Raw genomic sequence first — 12,238 nt, forward strand, 5'->3', positions numbered from 1 at the left:
AACATTCTTATTTGTTGGTGTAATATTCTAATCGCGTTTCACTCACTGAACTGACTGAGCTACTGAAATAAACTTAATATGCCATATTATTGAACATGACTGTTTAAACATATGAATATTTGAAATCCATGGAAATCAATTCAGAAGCACAGATTACAGAAAAATAGCCGAGTCTTTAGTGAATGTAATAAAAAGCATAAAACTTAATAATTAACTGAAAAAGCTTGAAAACATTAGTCTGTGTGTAATTATTTTATATACTGCGTTTCACTCCGGTGAACTGAGGTACTGAAATAAATGAATAATAATGGAAAAACTTAAATGAATAAGAAAGTTTACTCTAATGAGCTATCGCTCTTAGTTACCAAGGAAACATAAGTAATTTTCACTCAAGCAGCATTTTATTAGTTATTGCAACAACATCATCAGTGTTTTTTCCAGACTGATCTATTCTCACTAAACATCCCCTCCCTACGTATACTTGGTCTTGAATTATCAAGCAAGCAGTATGCAAGCGTTATGTTTTACCACCATACAATAAGAGTCACAACCCCAGTTTACACATATAACTAAAAGAGACTATTTTCTAAATTTCCACTAACAATAAACCTATCAATAAAGTTTGTAATTTCTTTTTAACAAAACAGTATATTAAAAGAGGAGAAGCGCGGCAGAAAATTCAAAGCGGAACTAAAAATCATTTCTTGTTTCTTCAGTACAGCCAGAGTGAAACACACAAAAGAGCAGCCTTAGCTTTTCTTTTGTTAGACCGTTGTCTGAAGACGGGGTTGAGGTTTATCTAAATGTTTGAGTGTTTTAAATAAAAATGTCTTCATTTCAGCCTCGGAGAGAGTTTATGAAAGATCAGGTATCTGGAGAAACATTCACAGAGTGGAAAGAAATCAACGTTAAGATGGAGGAAGAGATGGAGGATCAGCGCAGACTGATGGATTTTACCCGGATACCGAGGATCATCTTACACCGGATAGGTACGAAACACCTTCACGTTTTACCGATACAGATGAGACCACAGACATGAATACGTAGACGCCTTGTTACGCCACAGCGTCCGCCAAACTGAATGTGTCCTGTTGTAAGCTAATATAATTAAATGGACCGAACTTTATAAAGAGTCGTTGCACAAAGTATTTTAAGTTAATGCCTGGCATTGACACATTGTGTCACACTCTCCAATTAGATTTGGGAATTATAGAAAACTCAAATTAAATTTAAAAAAGCACTAATGACAACATTTCCAACTTTTTGATGTGATTATTTAATTGTTTAAAGAGCACAATGTTTCTATGTGATACAGCTGATTCTGATCAATATTTTTTATATATTGACATTGATGAAGACACACACACATCAATGTATTCATGAACATAAAAATGCACAAAAAGTGAATGGGGAAAAAAGTTTACATTAAAATACAGATTTATTTATACTGCTAACACGGGGCACAGACAGGGTTCAGTCTGCTGGTCAAACTGGGAGCAGTCCAGTGACTTCTGAGACGTCCTGGTTGACATAGGCTAAAGATAAAGGACAAATTATCCAACAGTGTAATAGAAAATTACATCCTGATTCCTCTACATTCTGAGAAAACATACATTTTTAAAATATTGGGGCGTTAACTTGTAGCATCTATACGATACAGCTAAACACCAACATTTTGAAGCTGATCTGTGAAACAGAAGACTGGAGAAAAACAGATCCAGCTCTGATCCCGACTGACCTGCTAAAATCCTCTGGTATGAAAAGCATTTCCCTTCTAACAGCAGCTTCTCATCAGCTCTCTCTCATTAGAAAAACTCCACAGTATGGAAATTAGCTAGGCTAAGATATTTAGAACCAGAGTAGTTACTCTGGACCAATTTAGTTACCAGGGAAATATTTCTTGGTTGTTTAGAAGATAGATTCTAGCCGCAAAGTCAAGAAATTCTGCTTGTAAAATTGCGATATTTTCTTTCATTCTTACCTGCGAAAGGTAATGCTAATAGATTGATTGAAAGAGTAACTGAAAGTAGTTAAGTACCTCAATTTTAAAAGTCTCAAAACAAGGAATTCTTTTATTGAATTTACATTTGTGAATAAAAAAAAAAACTTTACTAAAAATACAATCACATTAATTAAAAAAATATATTTTCTTCTTTTCTCAAACAATTGTGAAAACTAAGGTTAATTGTCTCAACATAAAACAAAATCTTTATATATATTATCGATTATAAATGACATCGCCACAAAACGTTTTTTTTTATATGAATGCAAAGCCAAAAAGGTTTCGGGGTGAAAATAGTGAGCATTTTATGTTAATTTCCTTTTTGACTTTTTGCATATACTGATTGGCAAATAGTATCCATGCATAATTTTGTAGGAGGCCTCTCTAATTTTATTAGTTATTCAAAACTGACCAGGATTATGACCTCTGCTGCACGTTTTCCCTCTCTGTCGTAACCCACTTTCGTGTCTAAAAACTGTTATTAAAGGCCAATAGAGCCAACAAAACCTTAAAAAAACCCCAATAAAAATCAAAGTTTAAGATCCATGACTCTCTAATCTCTAATCTACCAGTTCAAGAAACTACTGGTAAGAGCTTAATGAGTAAGTGTTTAAAATATTCATTTATTTATGTTTTTCTTAGAGCGTATTCTTATATTAATTATTAAGTTCTGTTGTTTTTTTTTTCCCTCAAACAAAACTTTGTATCATTGAATAATAACAGCACATTTCAGTGTACACAAAAGTCCAAAAATTGAAGAATTTGTTACCAAAAAAATAAAATACATGGTCGCCTATTACGAAAGAACTCAAACCATCCGGTGGATTAAGCTACGCGATCACCAGGTGCTCAAGCTGTTAAAAAGCTTTTCACTGGCAGAATGTGAAAAGGACAGCCCCAGACTCTCACAGCGCATCTTTCTACTGAATATCTCTAAGGAAAATCCATAAAACACATTTCCAATTAATATCACAAATGGCAAGAAAATATCGCTAAAAAAGATGAACCACAGTTCATCAAAAAGATGAAGAGATTTTATTTTTTAATGTAAGCGCACATGTTTGCTGAAAAATATTTTTATTTTAATTTTTGTTAATGAAAGTGTAAGGCTCATTGTTTGACTCACATATTCAAGCTTTTGTTTTGTCTTTTTGTCCAGATCTCCCACAATGCTGGAAAGAGGAGGAGGTTCTCAATGAGCTCAGCAACCCAGAGGAAAACTCCACTTTGGATCAAGAGGAACCAGAACCTCTGCAGATAAAACGGGAACATGAGGAACCAGAACCTCTGCAGATAAAACGGGAACAAGAGGAACCAGAACCTCTGCAGATAAAAGAGGAACAAGAGGAACCAGAACCTCTGCAGATAAAACGGGAACAAGAGGAACCAGAACCTCTGCAGATAAAAGAGGAACAAGAGGAACCAGAACATCAACAGTTCAAAAACGAAGAAAAGCAACTCTGCATCAGTCAGGATGAAGAGCATCTTGTGCTGAAACAGGAGACTGATGACATTTTGGTGAACAAACAGCAGAAAGGCACAACTGAGACTTCAGAAAAAGAAACACACAAGAAAACTCAACCAAACCAAAATCTATATTCTTGTAAAATTTGTGATAAAACCTTTTCTCGAAATAATTCCTTCATGATACACATGACAACTCACACGGCCAAGAAATCTTTCACATGTTCAACCTGTGGAAAAGGTTACCCTCACAAGAGTCGTTTAACTAATCACATGAGAATTCATACAGGTGAAAAACCGTTCACATGTGCAGCTTGTGGAAAAAGTTTCCATCAGATTGGCATTTTAAACAGACACATAAGAATTCACTCAGGTGAGAAGCCTTACACGTGCACAACCTGTGGAAAAAGTTTTGCGTCTAAATCTCAGTTACTTGATCACATGACGATTCATACAGGTGAGAAGCCTTTCTCATGTGGGAACTGTGGAAAAAGTTTCCGGAGGAAACCTGACTTGGTTAGTCACATGAGAGTTCACACAGGTGAGAAGCCGTTCTCATGTGGGACCTGTGGAAAATGTTTCACTCATAAAAAAAGTTTAACTGTTCACATGAGAGTTCACACTGGTGAGAAGGCGATCACTTGTAGCACCTGTGGAAGAAATTGCTTGAATAAATCTCACTTAGTTGATCACATGAGAACTCACGCAGGTGAGAAGGCTTTCTCATGTGGGACCTGTGGAAAAAGTTTCACTCATAAAAAAAGTTTAACTGCTCACATGAGATTTCACACAGGTGAGAAGACGATCTCTTGTGGTATCTGTGGAAAAAATTGCTTGTTTAAATCTCAGTTAGTTGATCACATGAGAAGTCACACAGGTGAGAAGCCTTTCTCATGTGGAACTTGTGGAAAAAGTTTCACTTATAAAAAAAGTTTAAATATTCACATGAGAATTCACACTGGAGAGAAGCCTTTCTCATGTGAGATCTGTGGAAAAAGTTTTACTCATAAAAAAAGCTTAACTGCTCACATGATAATTCATACAGATGAGAAGCCGTTCTCTTGTGGAACCTGTGGGAAAAGTTTCACTCATAAAAAAACTTTAACTGCTCACATGAGATTTCACACAGGTGAGAAGACTTTCTCTTGTGGCACCTGTGGAAGAAATTGGTTGTATAAATCTCACTTAGTTACTCACATGAGAACTCACACAGGTGAGAAGCCTTTCTCATGTGCGACCTGTGGAAAATGTTTTGCTGGAAAACACCTTTTACATTTTCACATGAAGACTCACACAGGTGAGAATTCTTTCTCATGTGGGACCTGTGGAAAATGTTTTCCTTTTAGGTCATTTTTACTTCATCACATGAAGAGTCACACAAGAGAGAAGTCTTTCTCCTGTCGGATCTGTGGGAAAAGTTTCACTAAAAAATACCTTTCAACTTCTCACATCAGAATTCACACATGTGAGTAGTAGCTGTGCATTGATTTATCAGCCAGCCGATTAATCTATGTTGATTTTCTTAATTTTGGGACATTGGTGATCAGCAGAAACATGCATGTGAAGCCGATCTGATCCCCCAATTTTATTGACCTCACCCACTGTCCTCTTCTGTTCCGTTGAGAGGTTTGACTATTAGACCGGCCCACCAGGTCATGTCTGCACTTTTGCAATCGGTGCACCCTTAGTGAAAAGTGAGGAAAATGTTTTGTGTGTAGATCCAGTTTACGTCATCACATGAAGATTCACACGGGTTAGAAGCTGTTAGGTGAAATGTATATATATTATCATATATTTGTTGTTTCATTTATAACAATAGTGTTACTTATATGATGTTCCGTCTTATATGCCTTTATTGTTTTCTTTTCCTTCAGCATAAAGAATGTTTCTGTATTGTTTGATTTACTTTATTTCCTTTTTACAAGAGGACCTCCCTGAAGAGAAGCAGTGACAACCGAGCTCACAGGGTTTATTGCTCAGCAGGACTGTTTCTTCCTTTGAACTGTTAGATAGCTGTAGAACCGTCGCCTTGAAGATGTACGACTTGTTCTTTTTTTACTCTGTGTCTTAATGCAAGATAACATGTGTTTAGTCAGTGATTGTCATTAGCACTGCAACTAAGTAATGAAATGTTTTGTCCCCACCCCTTAGAGTTGCAGTGTTCTCTGTGATAGGGACTCTGAAAGTAATAAAAAGAGAGGAGCGGACAAATGTGTTTCAGAGCGGTTGGAGATTTGTAACTGTAAACACATCTCTGTCCGTTCTCCTCGCGAGATCAAAAGAATCTAACTCTCTTGTCTTTTCTGTGTTTGTTCAACTTGTCTTTTATAGGTGTCAAACCTGACAGAAGCCTTTCTTTTGTATGTCCTGTAGAAAAAGTTTCACTCATTAGAAATGTAACCGTTCACATGAGAACTCACGCAGGTTTGATGGCACAATGTGAACCTCAAGTAAGATTCTCAGTAACTTGCTGTTTGGAAGTGGAGTAACTGCAACCGACACATTTTGTTCTCGCAATTTTATATTTCCATTTTATTTAATGAGACTAAGGAAGAAATTGTCTCTTAAAAGAACAATGAGTTTGAATGCTTTAAGATTTAGACTTCTAAAATTTTGAAACCTTTATTGTGTGTTTATCCTTTGTACTTTGTTTTATTTCAATGATTTGGAGAAATGGATGCATTTCTTTGACATGGTTTTAATGATTTGTCTGCTTAAAACATGTATTGATGATATGGATTGAATTTCAGATAGAAAATTATTGAAACTTTTTATATAATTTTAGATAAAGTATAACAAAGATGGTCTTTTTCTTTTTTTCTGTTTAGTAGAAGACTGTGTGACAGAATAGATTTACATAAACATAGAGACTGGAATAAAACCTTCTGTTTGAAACAAAGAGTAAATCAGGAAAACCTTCATATATATAAACAGCCCTGGTCCACAGGGCCCATCGCTTCCTCCTTAACATTGCATGAATTTTAATAAAGTCAATATTCATTTTTCAATCAACATTTAACAGACTGAGTTCTATATTTATACAAATAAAAGAGAAAACAAAAGATGAGCCATAATTTAACAAAGAACGAATATTTATTATTCTATTTATTTAATTACCCCTGCTGGAACAATGTTCTTTGTATTTTATTTTGAAGTATTTGGTAAACTACTGAAATACTGAGTAACTGATCACCTAATAATAACAAAACAAGTTCACATAACTTTTATGTTATGTGAACTTTCATGTTCACATAACACACATCACATAACCACATTAATAAAATAATAGTGAAATAATACATTAAATGGCCACTGAACAATGTATTAACAAAATATCAACATTTCTAAATAAAACATAGAAAGCTCTAACAAACCTCTTAAAAGTAGGAAATATTTATGCATTTACTGTTAATCTATTAGTATGGTTTGTTCTTTAAAGAAAGTTTCTGAAGTTAGAGCTGGAAAAGTATACAATTTTAACACTTGTGAGTTTTTCTAAGTTTTTCATTTTGAGTTATTTAAAATATATTTATTATTTCTCTGAATTTCTGATTGTTTTTAGTTAAATGTTAAATCCTAAAGTGACTCAGGGTTTATTTTAATTTCCCACCGTGAGTCAGAACCGGATGTGTGAAGTTGCTAATCGTCAGTCGGAGGAATGAACAGCATACTTACCTGGCAGGAGCGACTCCATGATCCTGTAGGTGGATCGCTCAGGGTGAGGATCAGTCATTGCACTGCGGCGATCTGACCTCTGTGAATTCTCCACATGGGAGAATCTCAACTGCACAATTTATGGTAGTGGGGGACTGCGTTCGCGCTCTCCCCTGGTAATAATGTTAAATGATAAATATTTATTTTACTATCATCTGTTAATTTCGTAATTACCAAAACGTATCTTCTAAGTATTTTCTGTCAATCACTCTGGTGCCCACTGAGATAAAACAAAATGTATCTTTTGTCATTCAGTTTGTTTATTCCGTTAAATGTCATTCCTCGCTCTGACCAGCAGGTGGCAGCAGAAGAGCGGCCATTAACGCCGTTATTGATACAAAATAAACATTTGTTTTGGTTTCCTTTACATTTTAGATATATTAATATAAATTATTAGTTGTTGTAGATGTAATCAGCTCTGAATATACTTAGGTTGCTTAGGTTAATTTGAGGGACGAAATACATTTTAAATGCTAAAATTAAAACGCTTCAGCACTCTCTCGCAATGCATTTTGGGAGCTTTAAACCGCCCATATTCTGGTTTATTTTGATTTCTATTACATATTTGTTATTATTTCTATGAGTTACTGAATGTGTTTTGTTAAATGTTAAATCCTAAAGTGAATCAGGGAATATTTTCTTTCCCACCGTGAGTCAGAACCGGATGTGTGAAGTTGTTAATCGTCAGTCGGAGTAATGAACAGCATACTTACCTGGCAGGAGCGATTCCATGATCCTGTAGGTGGATCGCTCAGGGTGAGGACCAGCCATTGCACTGCGGCGATCTGACCTCTGTGAATTCTCCACATGGGAGAATCTCAACTGCACAATTTATGGTAGTGGGGGACTGCGTTCGCGCTCTCCCCTGGTAATAATGTGAAATGATAAATTATGTGATACCATCTGAATCAATTTATGCATGATACTAAACACCGAATAAATTGCTTTTGGTGTACTTCTAAATTTGCTCCATAGTCGCATCTTCTCGGGCCTGCTTCTGCCTCTAGTGGCGTGGGGTGAGAATACAACTAATCTAATTACATTACTAAATAAGAATACCATAAAGTATTTATTATTTCATTTTCTTAAGAATGTATGGCTAATTACATGACATAAACAATACTTTTATACATTATAAATAATGTCTATATATCTCCATCAGTTATAGGAAGAACGAAAGAAATAAGGAGAGATGAAAAACAACATAATCAACTATAATAAAAATACAATTTGCAATGTATACGTAAGAAATTTAATTGAGTAAAAGTCAATAACAAACAAATTAATTCGGTTCACAGCAGAATAACAACCCAAGTTGTTACAACCAGGGTTGTTAAGCAGATATAAGCAAAAATTCACATTTTATACATGTTTATTATATGTGGTTATGTTTATTCAGTTAAATTGTTAACTACGAAAAAACATAACTCACCTCCAAATCATAGTGCAGCAAATAGAGCGGCTGCTCCCGCCATCTTTTATCAAACGCCTTTTCTATTTGTTTCGTCTTTTATCTCTTAAAATGAGCCACAAACTATCACTGCTGCTTCTACATCATCATCCATGTTTGATTATTCTAAATTCATGTGGGGTATGTTGGGGGTTTTACTGGATTTTCTTCTGGAACCGGTTAGTGTGGTGTGTTGCTCCTGCCGTGTGGCTGGACACACGAACCGACCGAACCTGTTGGACTTTTATCGGCTCTCTGGTCACAGAGGTTTGGAAAATCGGCCGACAATCCTAAAATCGTGCCGTGTGAACCAGACCTAAAGCTCTACTCCTCTCCTCGTCTCCGCCGCTGCCCTAACGGTTTCTGTCTCTGGTCGCTATGGTAACGTTTACATATCCCTTCAAAATATACCACAAAAACAAACATTTTACTTTCGTGAAAATTTTAACTCACAATAACGACTAATAGGAGCCATGAGCTCGTTTCTCTGCAGCCAGACGGTCCATCTGGGAGAGATGAGAGACAATAACACCGGAAGTGTTGCTGATGCTCAGGGTTCTTGGTCTCTAGTGGCGAAGCAGTTTGAAGCTTCATTGCCTCATTAACATCCGGTCACCATATCATGCAGAGCTTGGACTGTGGGAATCACCTGCCGGGATAAATCCATCCTCCTGTCTCTTCTCTGGGCCTTTTCCCTTCATAAAGAAACTTTCCAAAAACATCTGATCTGTTTCTGACTCATTTTGCGGTTTGTGGCTCAATGTTGGCACGCAAGACGCAACCGAGAGAATCAGGTTAAAGGATTTTCAAAATAAAAGGTCCTCCAGACCCAAATAATACATAAAACAGAAATATTTCATTATTATTGGTCCACGGACTGGTACCGGTCCGCGGCCCGGGGGTTGGGGACCACTGGACTAGACAGTTAAGCGTGATATAAAATGTTCTAAATAATTTGCCTCTGTTTTCTACGGAGCCCTCTAGGGGACATGGGGAAAAATTTCTTTTGCGTTCCCTCGCAATACTGTACTGATCAGTTATGCGGCATATTTGAATACTGTTAGCCTTTCTTACGGAGGCCGCTGTACTACCTGCTTTAATATAAGGTTATGTGAGGTTTTTCCATAAATGTTAATATCTTGTTGTAAGATATCTGAAGTTTTATATCTTTTTCTTTAGGATAGAAAGGCACCAAACACCTATGATACAGTACTTTGAATAATGACTCATAGACTGATGTTTTAAAACCTTGTATTTCTGTTTAGGGGTTAACAAGTACAGTTATTATATCGGCACATAAGGTTATAGTTTGTATGTTCAGATTCATTTTTAAAGTTAAACAGTATGAGGCCACATGTGGTTTAGAGTATTGTATTTAACTGGAACATTTTGAATATAATTGAAAAAACCGTCTCACAACAGAAACTTTTGGATAACTGACTTCAAACCCACATTTCTGACATAAAATGTTTTTATTTGCTGGTCAGATTCCATGTTATTGAACATGACTGTTTAAACATACTCCAGCATATGAAATCCACTGAAATGAATTCAGAAGCACAAATTGTAGAAAAATAGCTGAGTCACTGATTTCTCATCTGTTGCAGCTGAAACAATGTAGGTGTAGTATCAGGTTCTTGTCAGTAGGTGGCAGCATGAAGGTGCTTCTGTGTCACATTTGTGATTTAAAATGTTTTTATTAAACGTTGGAAGTTTAATATAAACATTTTATATAAAAACTTTAGTAAATGTGTTAAAAAACATAAAACTTAATAATTAACTGAAAGAGCTTGAAAACATTAGTCTGTGTGTAATTATTTTATATACTGCGTTTCACTCAGGTGAACTGAGGTACTGAACGAATAGTAATGGAAAAACTTAAATGAATAAGAAAGTTTACTCTAATGAGCTATCGCTCTTAGTTACCAAGGAGACATAAGTCATTTTCACTCAAGCAGCATTTTATTAGTTATTGCAACAACATCATCAGTGTTTTTTCCAGACTGATCTATTCTCACTAAACATTCCCTCCCTACGTATACTTGGTCTTGAATTATCAAGCAAGCAGTATGCAAGCGTTATGTTTTACCACCATACAATAAGAGTCACAACCCCAGTTTACACATATAACTAAAAGAAACTATTTTCTAAATTTCCACTAACAATAAACCTATCAATAAAGTTTGTAATTTTTTTTACAAAGAGAAGAAGCACAGCAGAAAATTCAAAGTGGAACCAAAAATCATTTCCTGTTTCTTCAGTACAGTCACAGTAAAACACACAAACTATAAAAACAGAGCATGCGGGACAGACAATTAATGTGGAGACAATCTCACTTAAAAATAAGCATTTAAATGAAAAGCTAAAACTACCAGAATAAGATTATTTCTTCAAAGTATTTCAGCTAAATCCATTTGAAATGTTTTTTTAACAAAGCTGCTACATTTACAAAATGTCACCCAGCTATAATTACTGCGCTTTCAAACAGCAAGTTACTGAGAATGTTGATACTTCAGGTTCAAATTATGCCATCATGTGCTCTGTGCTCTCTCATATGAACAGCTAAATTGCTAATCTGAGAGAAACTTTTTCCACACGTCACACAAGAGAAAGGTTTCTCACCTGGGTGAGTTTTCATATGAAAAAGTAAATTAGGTTTAGACCGGAAAGGTCTTCCACAAATCACACAAGAAAAAGTCTTCTCAGCTGCGTGAGCTTCAACGTGTTGAGAAAGATAAGATTTTTGAGAGAAACTTTTTCCACAGATCTCACATAAAAAAGGCTTCTCACCCGTGTGAATCCTCATGTGACTATTTAAAGAGCCATAATTTAACATAGAACGAACCTAAACAATAGTAAAATATAAGACTAAACACAAAACATTAAACTAACCATAAACTAATAATTTCAGTTGGTTAGTAAAACTAATCATTTTAAGCGCAAACTTTAACCAGTACTTTCTTAAACTGGTGAAGTAGAGATGAAGGAGTCACGAAACACATACTGTAATTTTGATATTATTTAATGAATAGGATATTCTTTATTATTGGCTATTGTCGAGGTCAGAGTTCATCATTCTAAGTATTTATTTATTCATTGTTATTTATTTATTTCCGGCGGGAACTGATTTGATATTTCTGAGTCTTTTACTTTGAGTTCAGGGTCACCCCAAAAAATTACCTACATTGTTTCTCGCTGTTTTTAACTCTACTGAGTGAAATTTAAAGGTGTTTCGTACCTATCCGGTGTAAGATGATCCTCGGTATCCGGGTAAAATCCATCAGTCTGCGCTGATCCTCCATCTCTTCCTCCATCTTAACGTTGATTTCTTTCCACTCTGTGAATGTTTCTCCAGCAGGAGTTACCTGCGCGTTGATAAACTCTCTCTGAGGCGGAACTGAAGACATTTTCACTGAAAATACGGAAATATTTACCGAAAACACCAAACCTATTTTAAAACTACCTTCTAAGAGGAGCTAATGCTACCTCGTGAGCTCCGTAACTTCCCGTGTGTTTCACTTTGGCTGCACTGAAGAAACTGTAAATGATTTTTAGTTCCCACTTGACTTTTCCCCTTTGAGCCTCCTCTCAACATAAAGTTATATTAA

At 35.7% G+C, this 12,238-nt stretch overlaps 5 protein-coding genes and 2 non-coding genes across 19 annotated transcripts in view; 4 read left to right on the top strand and 3 right to left on the bottom strand.

The window, feature by feature from the left end:
• Window positions 1–12,238, bottom strand: part of LOC116733095 (oocyte zinc finger protein XlCOF6-like) — a 778,765-nt gene that overhangs the window by 619,522 nt on the left and 147,005 nt on the right. The gene's annotated exons all lie outside the window — the stretch shown is intronic.
• LOC116733104 (gastrula zinc finger protein XlCGF8.2DB-like) overlaps window positions 1–12,238 on the bottom strand; it is a 570,370-nt gene that overhangs the window by 420,360 nt on the left and 137,772 nt on the right. The gene's annotated exons all lie outside the window — the stretch shown is intronic.
• LOC116733103 (immunoglobulin superfamily member 3-like) overlaps window positions 1–12,238 on the top strand; it is a 919,724-nt gene that overhangs the window by 393,634 nt on the left and 513,852 nt on the right. The gene's annotated exons all lie outside the window — the stretch shown is intronic.
• LOC116733131 (butyrophilin-like protein 8) overlaps window positions 1–12,238 on the bottom strand; it is a 766,651-nt gene that overhangs the window by 229,590 nt on the left and 524,823 nt on the right. The window lies entirely within an intron of this gene.
• Window positions 724–4,835, top strand: LOC116733061 (gastrula zinc finger protein XlCGF57.1-like). The gene is made up of 3 exons (XM_032583751.1): window positions 724–989; window positions 3,162–4,733; window positions 4,813–4,835. The coding sequence occupies exons 1-3, from the start codon at window positions 827–829 to the stop codon at window positions 4,833–4,835; spliced, it is 1,758 nt and encodes a 585-aa protein (XP_032439642.1). The 5' UTR covers window positions 724–826.
• On the top strand, window positions 7,134–7,296 carry LOC116733517 (U1 spliceosomal RNA). Its single transcript, XR_004342041.1, has one exon. It is a non-coding gene; the product is annotated as a U1 spliceosomal RNA (small nuclear RNA).
• Window positions 7,886–8,048, top strand: LOC116733514 (U1 spliceosomal RNA). Its single transcript, XR_004342039.1, has one exon. It is a non-coding gene; the product is annotated as a U1 spliceosomal RNA (small nuclear RNA).

This window comes from Xiphophorus hellerii, chromosome 14 (genome assembly GCF_003331165.1).
Source record: "Xiphophorus hellerii strain 12219 chromosome 14, Xiphophorus_hellerii-4.1, whole genome shotgun sequence".
Lineage (NCBI taxonomy): Eukaryota > Metazoa > Chordata > Actinopteri > Cyprinodontiformes > Poeciliidae > Xiphophorus > Xiphophorus hellerii.

Excerpts from the sequence above, each read along its gene's own strand:
- LOC116733061 (XM_032583751.1), top strand. The coding sequence starts at position 827 with ATGTCTTCATTTCAGCCTCGGAGAGAGTTTATGAAAGATCAGGTATCT. Across the intron at positions 990-3,161 it reads GATCATCTTACACCGGATAG|ATCTCCCACAATGCTGGAAA; the intron begins GTACGAAACACC and ends CTTTTTGTCCAG. Across the intron at positions 4,734-4,812 it reads ATGTTTTGCTGGAAAACACC|GTCATTTTTACTTCATCACA; the intron begins TTTTACATTTTC and ends TTTTCCTTTTAG.